The 18,773-nt window shown below is 42.3% G+C and overlaps 1 protein-coding gene across 6 annotated transcripts in view; it reads right to left on the minus strand.

Annotated features, from left to right (window-relative positions):
• The window catches only part of FYB1 (FYN binding protein 1), a 132,010-nt gene that overhangs the window by 40,326 nt on the left and 72,911 nt on the right, over window positions 1-18,773 (minus strand). For all 6 annotated transcript variants that reach the window (XM_084782905.1, XM_084782901.1, XM_084782904.1 and 3 more), the window contains exon 3: window positions 3,222-3,399. In XM_084782905.1, the coding sequence (XP_084639031.1) occupies window positions 3,222-3,399 (178 nt within the window). The remainder of the gene's footprint in view (window positions 1-3,221; window positions 3,400-18,773) is intronic.

An 18,773-nucleotide genomic window follows, 5' to 3' on the forward strand; every position in this document is an offset into this window, starting at 1 on the left:
CTGCTGGCTGTCCCTTCCCCTTTTTTACTTTGTTGAATCCCAGATTCTGTGTTTTAGTGAGTCATTAGACTCACAGGTGATCCCGCCCGCATACTCCTGAAGCAGCCAATATAGTGTCTTTTCCTAATGTCCCTAATGATGACTGGCCTCCAAGCCTTATCGATTTTCAGAATTCCTGTTTGAGCCATTTGTGAAGATTTCATACTAAGACCTTGCCTTACTCAGAGGCTTCGCTGAAGGGCTTTATCACAAACTGTAGAAGTGTTAGGATCCTGGGCCACTGTGGTTGACGCATGCCTGTAATCTCAGCACCTAGAGGCAGAGGCAGCAGGATCTTCCTAAGATTAAAGTCAGCCTGGGTTACATAGTTTTCTAAGCCATCCAGAGATGTACAGTGAGTGTCTTATCTCTGACAAAACAACAAATAAAAATATGAAAAAGAAATTCTGATATCCAAATTTAATGGATTAAAATTACTAGAAATTAAAGAAACTAGGAATAAGAGATAGTTTATGTTTTATTTTTTGGTTTTTTGAGACATGGTTTCTCTGTGTAGCCCTGGTTGTCCTGGACTCGCTTTGTAGACCAGGCTGGCCTCGAACTCACAACGATCCGTCTGCCTCTGCCTCCTGAGTGCTGGGATTAAATGCATGCACCACCACCTCCGGCTAAGAAATATTTTACACATGTGAAAAATAATTTGTATAAAAATTAAGTGTTTAAAAGAACATATACTAAGTATTTTAGTTAGGCTAATATTTATTTAGCCTTAATATAATAGTAGGCAGATGCTCCCACTTTGATTTGATAGCAGAATCTCCCAGAACGTACACAATGTGTTTGGTTCTTCAAACAGACACCTATAGACTCAAATGCCTGGAACGGTGTGATGTTCATGCGCCCACATGGAAGATAAGACCCACTGAGCTGAACATTCCTCCTTAGCTACTAACATTAAACACCTACGGAAGTACTACAAAGCTGAAAAGAGTCACGGGTAACTCATAATGAATAAGCTTTTAATCATGCCTTTAAATTGTAACTGTGATGCACTTAAGGAGAATGTCAATATGGATTTGTAATTAATAAGTTCTACTATATGGATTATGGACAAAAGACCAACATATAGTAAATGGGATAAAGTGAAATCAAATTATAATGATATATATATATATATATATATATATATATATATATATTGTATTGTAGTGGAATATCACTCTACTGATTAGTTTTGTGTCAACTTGACACAAGGTGCAGTCACTGGAGAAGAGGGAGTCTCAGCTGAGGAAATGTTTCCATAAGATCCTGCTGTAAGGCTTTGTTGTTGTTGTTGTTGTTGTTGTTGTTGTTGTTGTTGTTAGTGATCAGTGGGGGAGGGCCCAGGCCATTGTGGGTGGAGCCATTCCTGGGCTGGTGCTCCTGGATTCTATGAGAAAGCAGGCTGAGCAAGCATAGGTAGCAAGCCAGTAAGCAGCGCCCTCCACAGCCTCGCAGGCCTCCGCATCAGCTCCTGCCTCCAGCTTCCCGCCATCCGAACACTCTTGACAATGAACTGTTCCGTGAAACTGCTGGTGAAATAACCTTTTCTCTCCCAGCTTGCTTTCAGTTATGGTGTTTCATCACAGCAATAGTCGCCCTAGCATAGGCCAGCACCAGGATAGCGGAGATCTCAGTGATGGGCATGGCCATGTTCTTTTTAGGGAGGATTGTGAAAGGACTTGGGAATTTTGGGCTAGTGAGGTCATTGAGTGTTGAAGGGTGAGAACTGCTCTGTAGGAGCTTTGAAGATAAGAGCGTTGGGGACAGTGCAGACAGGGGGGAGGATTGGCTTGGGAAGCTTCAGAGGGAAGCAAAGACTCTCCTGGGCCATTTGTGTGGAGAATCTGTGGTGTCCAAGCAGCTGGAGATGAGAAATCAGCTGTCATTAACAAGTGACCAAAACTACTAAAGTGAAGCCTTTATGTTGCTGGGGTGCTCGATGCTGCTCCGCTGGAGCTGAGAAATTAGCGGTGATTAAGAAGCATTGCTGATGCCATAGTTTGTGCCTGACACCTGGGCCCAGATCCGCACGTCATAATGTTCTTCTTATAGGTTACTAGGACCCTCTGGATCCTTCTATTTCCCCATTTTCCCATGCTTCTCTCACCTAGAGACCCAATAGGATGTTTTCCTCTCTGATCCACTTTCCTGGTAAGTGAAGACTTTCATGGGACATGCCCCTTAGGCTAATGTCCAGATATAAGTGAGTATATACCATTTGAGTCTTTCTGCTTCTGGGTTAACTCACTCATTATGATCATATTTGACCACGTCCCCTGGATGGGGAGGCCTGGTGGCACTCAGAGGAAGAATAGCAGGCTACCAAGAACACACTTGATACCCTATGAGCATATACAGGGGGAGGAAGTCCCCCTCAGTCACAGTCATAGGGGAGGGGAGTAAGGGGAAAATGGGAGGGAGGAATGGGAGGATATAAGAGACGGGATAACAATTGAGATGTATTATGAATAAATTGATTAAAAAAAGGAAGAAGCATTGCTGAGGTGAAGTCTTCTGGAGAGCATTTCCTGAGAGTCAGCACACTGAAGCTGTGTCCCAGACACGGCCAGGGTTGTGCCTCATGCTGGCAGCTGAACCTGGTAGTGTGCGGGTCACCCAGGTGGTGCTGGTTTGGAAGGTGTGAAAGGGTCATGGACATCGGCTGAGGATTGGCACTGTGTGGCATGGCTGGAGGCTGTGAAGAGAGCCCAGGAGAAGTGATTGGTGAAAGTGCAGCCTACTCTCAGCAAGGGACCTCAGCAGTTTTGGAGGTGCCAGTGCCATGGGATGACCACCAAAAACCGTGACAGTGATGGAGTGGAGGCAGCCAGAGCCTAGAAAACATGCTATGTGTGCTGCAGCAGGCAGAGCTGGAGAGGTGACCCACAAGCCCCTTGGCCCAGAAGATTGTAAATGAATCCCAGACAATTGGACATTGAGTTATCTATACTGTTGGAGCTTGGCTTTGCTTTGTTCAAATTGTGAGTGTGCCCTACCTGTTGAAGTGAGAAAGTATGCAACATAATTTTGATTTTTTACAAGGACCCTGCAGTTGAGAAATATCAAACTTTAAAAAAAAAAAAGAGCCTGTTCTTCTTCCTGTCAACTGCCCACTACAGTACCACACAAGTTTTACATAGACTGCTTAGCACCCAGTCATGCAAAATTCCTTTACTTACTTCAGGTCAAGGGGAGGCTTAATGTTTCTCGGTGGTAGGCTGGGGACTGGTGGTTGTGTTGGGTGAGATGCTGGCAGTGGTGGTTGGTTGGCTGGCTGGGACACTGAAGGTGATGGATGGGACGCTGGAGGTGGTGGCAGGGAAGTAGTCGAGTAAGGTGTCTGGGTTTTGCTGGTACCTAAAAGGCAAAGGATGGTAAATGAAGACAAATCTTCAAAACATAAGAACTTGCCATTCCAAACATGCAGACACAATCTTCAGTGGAACATTAGAAATATATTTTCTTGTTGACTGAATGCTTTAAAGTGTCTAATATTTTATGCAAAATTCCCCTTCTGAGTTCTTTTTTTTTTTTTTATAAAACCTTAGTTTTAACATTCTTGGTTTTTGAATGATTCTAAATCAACTATACCACATTCTTTATGAGTTTATGAATACACTTTATTTTTCATTGAATCTGTATTTTAGAGGAAAGAGATCTAGTCTTCATATTTACTGTCATAGGCAACATATTTTTATTTTTGACAAGGTCTTTGAACTTTTAACAAATTATATTTTGTTTGGACTATGTTTTGAAAAATATGGAAGCCTATTAAATCATTCCACAAGTAAAAATATATAATGTTAAAATTATAATATATATTAAGAAAACTGAAGCATGAATCACCCATATTCCCACTATTTAACAGTGCCTGCTCAATTGCATATAGTTTTGAACATTTTAATGCAAATATTTGATGTCTCTCAGTTCCAGTATTTTGTTTCTCTTTAATTCCTTTAACATGACTCTGTTGCTCTTATTTTATTCCAGTTTTTGAGACATGGCTTTATTGTATTAATGAGGCTCTCCTGGAACTCAGCGATTCACTTGTCTCTATTGCTTGAGTGCTAAAGGCACCTTGCTAACACACCCAACTCTGTTATTGTTACATTCTGCAACATGGTATTCATCCTGGGATTTCTCTCTGCCAGCCTCATGGCTCTGATACACTGAGAGAGCATTCTTTAGTGAAGGGCATGGAAGTGAAGTACATGGGACTAAATCCTGGCTTGGATCAGTTATTTCCTGGTTTCTTTTATAAAATGAAGCTAACAATGATGTCAGCTTAGATGAGCCTTCTCTCTAGCTCTACAATATTTTGTGACTGATAGATATATGACCAATATGGCCATATATTTATGGCCCAGCAAATATAAAACACCTAAGATAGTATCTGGCAGATAGTAAGTTTGGTGTTTTATTTTTTTATTTAATAAATCTTTGTCGGATGCCTAAAACATGCCAAGTTCTGTTCTAGATATAAGAAACACAGCAGAGATAAATCAGACAGCAATTTCTGAGGAAATATATACTATTTCAATAATCTAATACATATGAACCGTCATAATTTGTGGTAAGTACAATGAAAGGTAGAAATATTATGTAACTGGGTGACGTGGGCATTCTCTCCAGCTCTACATTTAATGGCCTGTCATTGGTATACACTGGAGTTGGACCTTATAAGCGCATTTGCCCCCATGGAAATGGAAAGCCCCAGGCTTCATTCAGTATTTTCTGCCTGTCTTGAGAAGGTGATAGAGAAAGTGCTGACAAAGCAGTTTAGACTTACTCATGCCACTTCTCTAGTTTTCATATTATGAATAGCATAAAATCAAGGCAATACATTTACTAGTACATAGCCAAATACTTATAGTTATCTTTCAACTCACCAAAGCCCTCACTCACCTCATTCCCAAATGAATGAAGCTCTGATGTGTAGCTTAACTCTTTGTTTACTGATTAACTGAAAGTATCAATCGACATTTAGGTTGGTGCTGTACTCACTCATTGATTGCAGCAATAGATTGGCTCCCAGATACAGCAATTGGGGCCAGGGGATTTCCAGCAAAGATTATTTGTTTTGTGATTTGTCATAGGCTCTGCTTTCTTCCTACTGATAACATTTACTGCATGCACACAAGTGTACCAGCACACACACATATCTCCCCTTTCCAACCCCACCCCTGACACACACACACACACACACACACACACACAGACACAGACACACATACACACACACACACTATATAGACACACACACACACAGACACAGACACACATACACACACACACACACTATATAGACACACACACACACACAGACACAGACACACACACATACACACACACACTATACAGACACACACACACACACACACACTATTAGTTTCCATTGAGAAGCGTGGGTTCAACACTTGCTGGCATGTCTCAGCTGCTGCCTGAAAGTTTTTTACTGGCTCGTGGGGAGTACAATCGCCTTTGCACCTTCCCTGCTTGCTTTGACTCTTTTCCTCTTGCCCAGTTCTCCTTTTACTTTCCAACTTGATATTTTATGCTTTTAAAATGTTTGTGCCACCTGGTTTCCTTGAATATGAGGTTTGTGTTTCTTCTCTCCCTTGCTTTGGGGTGACTGTTTTTGAGAGGGAAAGGATGCGTCCTTGGAAAGTGTGTTAAGTTTATATCAATTCAAACATTAGTACAAGTCTCCATGTTTATAGCGATGTTTCTTTAAAAATGCCTAATCTACTTGATTCTTTATATTTTCCATTGCATTCGATTGCTCTTATCCATTTATACAATGTCTTTATTAGGAATATTAGCCTTGGGGCTAGAGAGATGGCTCAGTGGTTAGCAGTGCGTATGAGTCTAGCTCTTAGCACATAGGGCAACTCCCAGCTGACTGTATCTCAAGCTCTTGAGGACCGCACAGTCTCTTCTAGACTCTGTTAGAGCCTGACTTCATATGCGAATGTGCAGGTGCGTGCAGGTGCATGTGCACGCGTGCACACAAGCAATTAAAAGTAAAATAAAAAATGAAAAAGAATAGTAATCTTTTTGCTTCTCATGTGGACAAACTGAACATAATTTTGCCGATTTAGCTTTTGCTTCTGTCTGTTCATATTTTAAAAAATAAATAGATCTACCTTACCAACAAAGATACATGAACAACCTTTGACAAAAACGAAAAGCAAAAAACCACGGCATTCTAAAACAACAATGAACTACGACGTTCTATCAGTTCAAACTGACCTCATTGGGTAACGAGGTACTTGTATGTTAACTAATAATCTTACAGGACCACTGTGGTCCATGCAGGCTGGTGCTAACTGACGTGCTACTCAATGAGCCATGACTATGCTTATTAATTCAAAATGCCTCTTTCACCAGAGCATATTGGATGGATGAAATGATGTTTTTGCTATTTTAACGCATAAATAAGTGATTTGTAGCCAAAAAAAGAATAAGCTGTTGTGAATGAATGTTAATAAACCATTGCCTGCCTACAACAATGCTTATTAACTGTGTGTGACTTATCTTTCATGGAAAAAATTTTGGCAAACAGGAGCCATTACCATATGAGACTGGCTTAGGACTGGAAGGGAGAAGTCAAGGCCTTGCTACAGACAGGGCCTGGGCAGCGTCAAGTCCCTTGAGCTGAAGCGAGGAGAGAGGTGCACTCCAAAGCCTCTCTGACTGTGTGCAGGCTGGCGCGCCCTTCTGAGGGGCAGACACCCCTGCTCTGCTGGCCTCTCCTCCACTTGCCGTCCATTGGTTATAACAGCCAGAGTCATTTGGGAAGGGTGTGCCGGCTTTTCCATTGACTTTGGGACAGAAGTGGGATGAGGGTCAGTCGCTGGCAACCCATGTGCCAGCAGGACAAGGCTTTCCTGAGAATGCACCAAGGCCAGGGCAGGCCATTACTCAGAGACAGAGAGGAACAGATGGCATTTGAAATAAAGGTGACCGTTGGAAAATTATTAAAAATGAGCTGTGAGACTTAATGCGGCACTAAACTAACTGTTAACGTTCCTACCCTCATCATACATTAAAGTCTTCGTGGGATACACTAGGAAGTAGCAGCGAAATGTTTTGTTTTGCAAAATCTATGGTCACTCTCAAATACTGCAAAAGATTCATTTGCATGCATGAAAAATGATTCTAAAGCAAAGCATCTTTGTTTTCTTGGGGTAAAGAAAAAGGCAGACTAGCCCGCCCCCATGCCTCCCCGCCTGTGTGTGTGTGTGTGTGTGTGTGTGTGTGTGTGTGTGCGCGTCTGTGTGTGTGTGTGTCTGTGTGTGTGTGTGTGTGTCTGTGTCTGTGTGTGTGTGTGTCTGTGTGTGTGTGTGTGTGTGCCTGTGTATATCTGACTCTGATATTTCAATCTTACAGGCTTCATAAAACACAATTGCTATTGGTATTCTCAAAAACAAAAAGTTTTCTTGTGTTAGGAAGAATATAGACACTGAACTATAGTGAAATAAGGAGAAACAGAAAAAAAAATATCCATTGGCAGGAAATGTTAGAGAGTAAGAATCCGTTCGTGAATTTCAACAGGGACCCTATTAAGTGTTGTACATATGTAGTTTTATTTACACTTTGCAACGACCTTGTGCTATATGCCACCACTTTGTTTACACTTAGTGCTAAAAACTGTGCAAGTTCAGAGTTGATAAGCAATGAAGTGGAGATGAGCCACAGTCATTTGTGTGTGCATGCGTGTGTGTGTGTGTGTGTGTGTGTGTGTATGAGTGTGTATGTGTGTGTATGTGTATGTATGTGGCGTGTGTGTGTGTGTGTGTGTGTGTGTGTGTATGAGTGTGTATGTGTGTGTATGTGTATGTGTGTGTGTGTGTGTGTGTGTGGTGTGTGGAGGGTTTGCCCTCTCTGCTATGTTCTCTGGTTTTCATAGGACTGAAATTGAAATTATTAGAAGGTTCAAATAAAGAATAAAACTTCCTAAGATTGAAGATTTAACTATTTTTTATTTTTACCTTTCTTCTTAGGGTGATTTTTATAAGGGTATTTTCAGTTAAATATTGGGCAGGGATACAGAACTCAGGGTTAGAGTGTGTGGGATGCTAACTCAGTGCGGCTTGGGAACATGATTTGGGAATCAGATGACAGGGATGGAGCCATCCCAGAGCAGGCGAACGACACTAGGAGAAAACAACCCTCTAGAATTAGTCAGGGGATTTGAAATAAAGCCACAAAAGAACTTTAAAGCTATGAGAAAGCAGGAAAGAACAAGTTTAGGCTTTGGTTGTCATGATGTTACAGATGTGAGGTTTGAGAGATAAGCCGTGCAAACATGGTCTACTTATTTGTCTTGTCCCCAGGGACATTCCTTCAAGTACTGAGACTGAGAAGATCAGGGACGCCTTCCTCTGAGGAGGGCAGGATTGTGCAGCCATGTGGAACCCTGTGTCAGTAGATAGGAGCATCAACACATGTATTAGCAAGGTCCCCCCAACCCCCCCTCGCCCCCCACCCCCACCCAACTCCTTTCTCTCTCTTAGATGAAGGAACACGTGTGAAGGAATTGTGCCCTGGACACTGGAGCAGGCACTCGAGGCTTCAAGAGGAGAACATGATGGACATTTTGATGATAAATCAGATAAGAGCTTTAGCAACTGATAGTAAAGTAGAGGAGCCATGGCTGTGTCTATGTTAGAAAAAAGATTAACTACGGAACATTCCAGAACATGGAATTAGCTTCCAAGAATCTAAGAAGTTAACCACTCTCGTTCCAACTGTTTTTTAATCCTTTTAATTCCAAAAGTTCAGAAGAGACCTTGCCCACACCATCTACCTCTGCTACAGCATGGCTGGCTGGGTGGGACCGCGGGGCTGTTTCGACGAAAGGAAATGAATGCGAAAGGCCTTCTATAAGGTGGCTCAGTGTTCTCTGGCCCTGCCCTAAGGGTGATGTCAGACCATAGTAATGCAGGATATCTTATATGCTGAGATTAAAATGTATAAATAGAAAAACAGAATCATTCTCCTTAAACTAATAGTGCTCACTCCTGGTTCTGATAGAAAATTTTAGAAGAGACTAAGAATTGAAAGTTTAATTCACTATAAGTCCACCCTCATGTGTACTGAAACCAACAGATACTACATCCATGTTCTTGACTTTTAAACACACCCAAAGAAATTGTCATAAGTGCTTGAGTGGTTCGTAGGAGAAGCATCTATACTGGAGTTGGGGGACATTTCTTCACCAGTAGCAGCCTTAAGATACAGGGCAGTTGACTTTGCTTCTCTGAATTTTCCATTGGCTTTGTAGTCCCAACTTGCAGAGTGCTATGAGATTTTGAAAAATATGAGCACCTTACACATGGGTGCGTAATGTGACCTATGGCCTGCCATGGAATCTTGTTCTATTGTGTGGTCTTTGGGGGAGACACTTGAGAAGCCTCTGACAGTATGAAACAACATTGTTCAATTTGCATTTCTATACTTGTGGCTAAGGAGTTTGAACTTGCTTTCAAGACGTTCCGTCTGTGTGAGCACGCACATCTCTTAAAAATAATATATTAATTTGTGAATAAGTACAGCTTTTTATTTAGATAAGCTTCTGGAAAAGCATATATTCCCCTTTACAGTTTTATTTGACAGAGTATAAAACATCATACAGAATATAGGTACATAGGTAGATCCTGCTATGTATCTAAAAATGCTTTGAAACCATTCAGATCACCCCAGTGCCTTCAGAGGTAAAGTCTTGAAACCACTGAGCCTTAGACTTGGGTTGTTTGGTTTTTACGATATTTTTGCTTGCCTCAATTCAGGGTCTTCTTTTCTTATCTTCAAAGGATTTGTAAACTGTAGTGGACAGGAAATTTTGCAAAACACAGCAACTATATTAGTAAGAAAGCTTTTGATTTGAAAGCAATGTGCCAAGAAAGTGTTAGCCAGCTTAGAGCAATCCATCAAATGGAAAGAAGAGTAATACCGAAACACGAATGTCACAAAGGTGGTCAAGGCCAACATTAGGGTGGAGGTGAAGAGGTAGAGACCAAAGTGATTCTGATGATAAACAAGAGGGAAGAAGGTAAACTCTTTTGTCACATCTCCAGATCCTCATCTTGTCTGTGACTTTAACATCCAGAGCAGTGGTTCTCAGCCTTCCGAATGCTGTGACCCCCCTAATACAGCTCCTCATGTGTTGATGACCTCCAGCCATAACATTATTTCTTTTGCTAATTCATAACTATAATTTTGCTACTGGTACGAATTGTATTGTAAATATCTGATATGCCACCCCTGTGAAAAGGTCATTTGCCCCAAAGAGAGTGGGACACACAGGTTGAGAATTGCAATTATTGTTTCACATTTTTGAACAATCAGAATATAGTTATTTATTTATTTGTTTGTTTGTTTGTTTATGGCATCTCACACATGTGGCAAACAGAGGGAAGCTTGCAGGAGCTGGTTCTCTCTTCCATTGTGTATGTAGGAGTCAGAGATTGAATCATATCCTCGGGCCGTTAAGGCAAGTTCTTCTTCTGGATGAACCAGTTTGACAGCCCTCTTTTTTTTTTTTAATTTATAAAAATTTCTCTTTTCAACAACAATTTCATTGGCTATTTAATTATATGAAACTATAAAGGAAAAAATGGATGCAACACCTGTCAATAAACACCTATGGCCTATAGGAAAGGGCAGAATAGAAGGTGGGACATTCAGTAGGCAGCAAGGATTCTGGGATAGAGCCAGGTGTGCAACATTCACCCCGATTCACCCAGGGGAAGATATGAGGAGGACAGAAGCATGGTATCTAAGCAGAGGTAACCAGCCACATGACAGAATACAGACTAGTATAAATGGGTTATTTTAAGTTATGAGCTAGTCAGAGAAGAGCCTAGCTATCTATGGCCTAGATATTTGTAAATATATTTTGAGTCTCATGAGTCACTATTCTGGGAGCTTAGGGCTGGGAGGAAAAACCACCATGACACATATTTCATTAATATTATATCTAGACTTTGACTAGAGTGATTACCAGATTCATGTAGCAGGACTTGGGAAGAACATGTTCTGTGCAAGCATGAAGATGTGAATTTGAAGCTTCAGCGACTATGTAAACCGCTTGGCATATTTTCATGCACCTGCAACCCCAGGACTGTGGGAGATGGAGACAGGACTTCTGGTTTGCCTGCTGGCTGCCAGCATAGCTCCAGGTTCAGTGACAAACTCTATGTGAGGAGAATAAGGCAGGAAGTGTTGGCACAGGGCACCTAACACCCTCCTCTGGCTTCCTCACATACACAATACACTCCTTATTCTCTTATGTGCCCCATCCATACACACAGCACACACAGAGATAATTGTGAAGGAAATTGAGGTCTCTATGAGAGTATAAAGATCTCAAATAGAAATAAGCTGCTCTAATGTCCCACAGATAAGTCATGTGTAATAATTTCACGTAAAGAAATGGCTATCTCAAGCAGGACCTGGTGGCTCACACCTGTAACCCCAGTTTTGGGCAGATCAAGGCAGGGTTACTGGGCCATCCTGACCTATACAAGATGAGTCTCAAGTTTAAAATCTGTCATTACATTATAAAAATTAATAATCAGTCACACTTATGCTTGGTTGGTCATCTGTATGGAGTGCAAATATAATTGTAAGTTGGTGAAGTTAGCATGTAATTAAAAGTACTTAATAGTCATCCATATTGGAACCTCTCCCTATTCCCCTTCCCTCCTTTCTTTCATTTTGCTTTAGAGACAGAGTCTTACTATACAGCTTAGGTTGGCCTTGAACTCATGATCTTCCTTCCTCAACGTCCTGAGTGCTAGGATTAGGGTAATGCTCCGCTACTCTCAGCTTTCTCTTTTTATTCTCTGTATCAAATAAATGAGAAATTATCTTCTCCTTCTTTCCCCTTAGCTCCTGTAATTAAAGCTTTATCGTCACTTATTTAGACTGCCACAACAGCCTTTTTAGCTAGTCTTTCATTGACTTAACTATTTGTTCATTTTTAGTGTCTATGTATGTGTACATGTGTAAACACATGACACGTGTATAGGGGCGCATGCATGTGCGTACTCATGCATTTTGGAGACCAGAGGTCGGCATTGAGTGTCTTCCTCCATCAGTCTCTACACGATTTTGTGAGACAGGGTCTCTCCCTGGACCTGGGCCTGTAAGCACATCTGTAGATTTCAGCTCACATCCGCAGGACTGCACTTCCAGCCCTCTCCCCCCTGACCATCTCCACAGCCCATGGCCAGTCTTTTTGCCTTATTTTTACTTGCCTACAATTTATGTTTGACATAGCAAAAAGACCTTTTAAAATGCAAACCAGACCATAATACTCCTTATCATAATGGCCTCAATTAAAAATTTGAAACTACGATCTAGGATCTATAACGTTTGGTTGATGCTTATTGCTCTAGACCCATCACTATTCATCTCTCCTTGGCTCCACCCACCTAAAAATCTTTCTCTTTCTTTAGCGACGACAAAAATGTCCTCATATCTTCAGTCACTAGATGATGCCATTCTGTCTGTGATGTTTACAGCACGCTCCACATTTGCTTATTTGTTTACTGGTTTGGTCTATTCCTCCAACTAGAAGATAGTTGTTATAGGAGCAAACCACATGTATCTAATGCTCGTTGTTGTATTTTTAGGTGTAACCGCATAGTAGGGACCCACTAAATGTTGAGTGGATACATGAGAAAGAAAATGGAGGGTGAAACTCCACTACAGATATCCACTCTTACATTGAACAGCAAAGATTTGCAATGATAAATTATATTTGGCAGGTTATTGGCTCCTGATCTATGGCAGTAGTTTTCTTAACCTGGCATAAATAAGAAGCATATTTAATAGATGGTCCTAACAGTGTGCTTTCTAGTGTCAAATGGTCTTGGATGCAGCTCAGAGATCTTGCTTAGAATGTCAGAGAGTCCTGGTGAAAGGGAACTGTGGATCTCACCGGGAGACACACTGACTCTGTTCTCTCCTCTTGTGGAATGGAGGGGTTCCAGTAAGGTAACAGTAGCATTACTAGTTAGATAAAGGTATAAATTAAGATGTAAAGACACATTTTAAGTAGGCTTTTAAAAATAACTAAAAATAACCTGGACATTACATTTGTCCATTTTGATTTACTACACTAAGGACAGCAGATGTCAAATTCTGAGCCCATGGCTGGCAGCATCAGCATCAACTGAGAACTTACGAGGGAGACCAAAGCTTAGGCCCATTGCAGACCTACTGAATCAGATGCTCAGTGCTTGAGCCGGCAGCTGAGTTCTGCAGGCTCTCGGGGGATGGATGCACACAGAGGCCCGAGCAGCAGCTGCACAGTCCACAGTGCTTTACTCCAAGTTCAACCTGAGAGTGTCCAAGTGTATGGGAGAGGACGAACTCTCCTGAAGTGCCCGCACTGCAGAAGTGTGCAAATGGCTGCCTGAACTCACAGCTGCCTGGTCTTTCTTTTTTAAAAAACTTGCTTTGAATCTTTAACTTTCTTTTCAAATTTATAACTTAATTTTACTTTTATAATGTCATACATGGATATTGCGTTTAAGCTACTTTCACCCCTCTCCAGATTCTCTGCTGGCCTCCCATCTCTTTAGTTTTATGTATTTTTATTGGGTGTGCATGATGTGAGCATTAGAGGTCAGAGAACAGCTTTCAGGAGTCGGTTCTCTCATTTACACCACGAGATCCAAGTTGTCAGGCTTGTGTGGCAATCCCTTTTACCCATGGATCCGTCTCACCAGCCCACGTCTTTCACTCTTAATAAGACAGTGTCAACGGTTTTCTGCTATTTTCACTTAGGATTTCATTTTCTGAGAGTTCCTTTGAGCATCACTTGCCTGCTCTGAAAGAGACCAGGCATTTATGAACACCTCCCATGGAAGTAAGAGAACTCGGGGTTTATGTGGTATGGAAGCCCTTTCAGGATGCTACAGCATTGTCCTGTTAGTGACTGGCTGACTGAGGATGTGGCATGCGGTGCAGGGAGAGGAAGGCACTGCAGACATCACATGTTTAGGAGATGGTATGGGAAAAGACGATAGCATGTTACCCCACTGGTATAGACATCAGTTTCATGTCAGAAGAGAACCGGGCAGATAGATTTGTCCTTACCATTTGTGTAACAGTTCACTAAAGGCCGAATCACAGCACCTATGACTGAAAGGCCTTGTCAGTTTGTTGTTCCACTAGTTTTTATGGTGTTTGGTATAAACAGTACTATTGACTTTTCCCAGAGTCACCATTCTGCCTCTGCACTGGACTTTGAAATACAGCAGAAGAAAATAATTTAGACTTTGGGACGATGTAACACAGGATAAGCCTTAAAAACACCCCTTTCTTTCCAAAGATAAGAGATCCAAAGCCTGGCTAAGAGAAACGGTTCAGTCAGACACAAAGCCTAAAACCACAAAATCCATTATAAAATTTGGTTTTTCCTTTTGAGTCTGAAGCATTTGTCTGTCTGTCTTTAGCATGTCATGGAGCCAAAAATCCTTCTTTCCAGTGTCTTCTGAAGCCTTTCAGCATCTCCATGCTGAAAGAAGCTCTGAGAACTAGAAAAGAAAATCAATAACTAATATTCAGACAAAACTCTTTCTGTATGTGACCAGCTCATATGTGCGTGCGTGCGTGCGTGCGTGCGTGCATGTGTGTGTGTGTGTGTGTGTGTGTGGGTGTGTGCATGTGTGTGTGTGTGTGTGTGTGTGTGTATGTGTGTGTGTGTATGCAAGGAGGAATACTGATTCCCTGACAGTCACAGCCATATGTGTTGCTTGCTCATACTTCGGTATGAGCAAGTGAATGCTGGATGACTATGGGGGTGGGCAAGATTGATCATTAGTTTCCCAGGAGGAAGAACTGTTGCTACTCACAGCTCTGGTTTGCAGGAGCAGGGAAGGAAAGAGACTATAACGTAGGAAGGGAGAACAGAATGAAAATTTCCTACAGTGACTGTTTAGCTTTTTAAAAAAAGATTCATTTTATTAATTACTTTGTGTGTGCGCATGTGTGTATGTGCATACTCACATGCATGTGTTTTGTGTGTGTGCATGTGTGTATGTGTGTACACACATGTGTGTGTGTGATATGACTTAAGCTGCTGCCATTCTGAGATGAGACTGTTGTGTGTGACATGGAATAAGGGGGTGTCTGGTGGTTGTATATCATGAGAGGGTTCTTTCTAACTCAGTGGGAAACACCCCATAACTTGATGTGGTTTATGTGAACATGTACAGAATCACTATTCTAATGTCATAACAGGCACAACTATATCTGTGCCTTTTTACGTGCAAGGTCCGTGGTGTGCAAGATGTTTCTAAGAGGTTTAGACTACAGCATTCTAAATCCCAGGTCCTTTTCCCCTTAAAGGAGAGGAGGAGTCACAGAACTCACCGAAATGGTTCTGACTGGTGCCAGGACAATCCCAGGAAGTATTTGGTGTCTCATGTATGTGTATGTGTGTGTGTGAGTGTGAGCATGTGTGTCTGAGTGTGTGTGTATGTGTGAGTGTGTGTATGTGTGTGTGAGTGTGTGTATGTGTGTGAGCATGTGTGTCTGAGTGTGTGTATATGAGTGAGTGTGTGTATGTGTGTGTGAGTGTGTGTGCATGTGTGTGTGTGTATATATGTGTATGTGTGTCTGAGTGTGTGTATATGTGTGAGTGTGTGTGCATGAGTGTGTGTATATGTGTCTGAGTGTGTGTATATGTGTGAGTGTGTGTGCATGAATGTGTGTGAGTGTGTGTATATGTGTATGTGTGTCTGAGTGTGTGTATATGTGTGAGTGTGTGTGCATGAGTGTGTGTGTGTGTGTGTGTGTGTGTGTGTGTGTGTAGGAGAAAGGTTGCTGTTGGGCTTAAAGGCTGATGAGTGCTACTAGCTTTCAGTGACAAGAGTCCAAGGAATCTAAAATTCCCACAATGGAAAGAGTTATGGTTTACAAAGAATATAATGTGCCTGCCATAGCAGGGGCATGCTAGATCGCTGGGCAATTCCTTTGGTGTAGGAGATGCAGAGGCACAGCATGCTGCAGAGTCGGGTACAAGGAACAGATCGGCCTGCTTCAAATGCAGCGTCCCTTCTATGGGAGCTCACCCTGCTGCCCACAGTGGGGTCTTCACACTTGTCCTAGGATAATCTGAAGTCATTTCAACATTTCTCCTAAGAACAGACAGATAGGGAGCCACCTGGGTGCTTCTGTGATCAGCATCATTCTCACAGGCACATCTAGACTCTTAACTAAATATCAGACTCACAGCTCTGGATGATCAACACAGCCAGTTGTCATCGGATGCCGCTTCTCATGAAGGGCTTTATGCTAGAAGTGCCAATATTTAAAGTGCTAAATATTATTCCCCTCTCAAAACCATCCCAAAATTGTTTGGGGGAAGGAAACAGGGATTGTAACGTCGGGGTTTTGCAGAAATGAGGCTTGTCAGTAAAGTTAAAAATAAAAAATGAAAATAGCAATGCAACTTCCTGATTTTCTGATTCAAGATGTCTCCAGTTCTAGGCTTTCGGTTTAGCTTCTCAAGCCCATTTTAACCAAGGTGGTGCAGGCTGCTGAGGGCAGCAAGACCTGGGGGAAACTAGGGAAAGGTTTCACCTCAAGGTAGAGAATCTGAAAGGCAAGAGGCCCCCCTAACTTCCAGAGTCAGCAGTTAGGATCTCTGTCAGGCATCACACACCTATGGGAGAAGGCATGCGCACGAATGCTTGTGGCACCTCTGACTTGACAGATGCAGCCTATCTCTGGCCCTCTGGCCCTGATAATAAAGAAATATAGCTATTTGACGGCTGCCATAATTTCCAGACAGTCTCATCCCACATTTACTATGTCAGGCTATCTTGAATTTGGTACCGGAGGCTCAACTACTGTCTAGTTTCCTGAGGGCTGTGCCTAACCTCCAAATTTAATTGCTTTTGTTGCTCCCTTTTTACTGTGATGCTCCTGACCACCCAGAGAGGGGTTCTGTTTCCTTAGTGCTGCTAATAAATCTAGATATCTGTGATCTGCCATGTGCTCAGTGTACAGTATGGTAGTTCAGAAAAACGTCCTGGCTGGAGGTCTAATTCAACTTTCTCCTCTTGAAAATGAGAAAGTGATTGGAGAAGTTACTTGGTCCAGTATCAACTGATATGTCTGGCCCAGAATGGAATCTGGTGGCATTATCCAGTTTGAGAGCATCAGGCCGATTAGCTCCCATCTGACTGAAGTTTCTCAAACTGCTGGTTGCTATAGAACTGGGGCGTCACTTAGAAAGAAACATGTTTAATTTCTCCTCCCAATGAGGTCACAAACTGTAAATGCATTACTTCACATTTTGACCATGAGACATGATATTTGATAGATTTGATCTTGAACTTTAAATCTAGAAGCTTCTTCAAGTGTGAGTCTGGTGACCCTGAGGTCGTAAGAGCGTGTGCATGTGCTTTACCACATAAGGTGAGCAGCGGCAGGGCAGAGCCGTCAGGGGCTGCGGCAGTGGCCACTTCCTACTTTATTCAGTGACATGTTTCTGCAAAGTTGTCCTCAGCTTCCCCGTCTCAAGCAAATTTAGCATTAAGAACAGCGACTCCAAGTTCCCTCTTATGTTTCTGCTCTGACCAAAGGGCTTTCCTTGCAAACGCAGAGCATCTGTCCCTGGTGGACTTGAACTGTAAGCATTTACATTCATCTGTGTTTTTCTCAAGTGTTATTAGCCCTAAGGTTAGGTCTGAGGGATGCTGGCCTTATTCAGATATTTTTAGAAAGACAAAAGCAAGCAAACGAACAAACGACAGCAAACATCCTATGGGCAATTGTGATTTGGAAATTGCTGCAGACTGTTCTCTCACTTTGATATTCACAGTTCTCAGTAGAGTTGTGGTTTTGTTTGTCTGAGATGAGATCTCCTCTGTCCTGGCTGCCCTGGCACTGACCCCACAAGATCTGCCTTATATGCCACCACAGTGGACCGTTCAGTTGTGTCTTAAAGATGTCATCATCATCATCAAATTTACCTCAGCTTAACTTGGGATTTTCCAACTGTATTTTTCTTATAGAATATTTATTTGCACAAGTATTCCTATGAAAATCTTTAAAATTGTATTTTAATTTTTGTGTGTGGGATGTTTTGCCTGTATGTATGCATGTGCAGTACATGCATGCCTGGTGCCTGTGGAGGTCAGAAGAGGGCGTAGAATCTTCTGGAACTGTAGTTATGGTTGGTCTCGAGTCACCATGTGGGCGCTGAGACTGAAACCTGGGTCCTCTGCAATAACAAGTGCTCTAAATTGCTGATCTGTGTCTTGACCCCCTCCTGCAACAGTCTTAATTCTGAGGCAATAGTTAATACTTTTTTTTTTTTGGTTTTTTGAGACAAGGTTTCTCTGTGTAGACTTGGTTGTCCTGAACTCACTTTGTAGACCAGGCTGGCCTCGATCTCCCAGCGATCTGCCTGCCTCTGCATCCTGAGTGCTGGGATTAAAGGCGTGTGCCACCACACCCGGCTTTTTGGCCTTCTTTTATGTTAGGAACTGGATACATTAAGTGCCCCAAGGCTGACAGCGACTCAGGTAGAGCTGGGGTCTGAGCCTAGACAGTCTGGCATCTGGCCATTGTGTGTGTCTCCCCACGAGGGAGCTGAATAGCAGATTCTCTTTTGATTCCACTTTGGGCTCAAGAGGCAGGGGAATAAGGGCTCAAGGAAACAGGGGGGGGAAAGGATGCTGAGATCCGAGGCCTTCCTT

The sequence above is a fragment of the Acomys minous genome (genome assembly GCF_964271855.1).
Source record: "Acomys minous genome assembly, chromosome: 5".
NCBI classification, from domain to species: Eukaryota; Metazoa; Chordata; class Mammalia; order Rodentia; family Muridae; genus Acomys; species Acomys minous.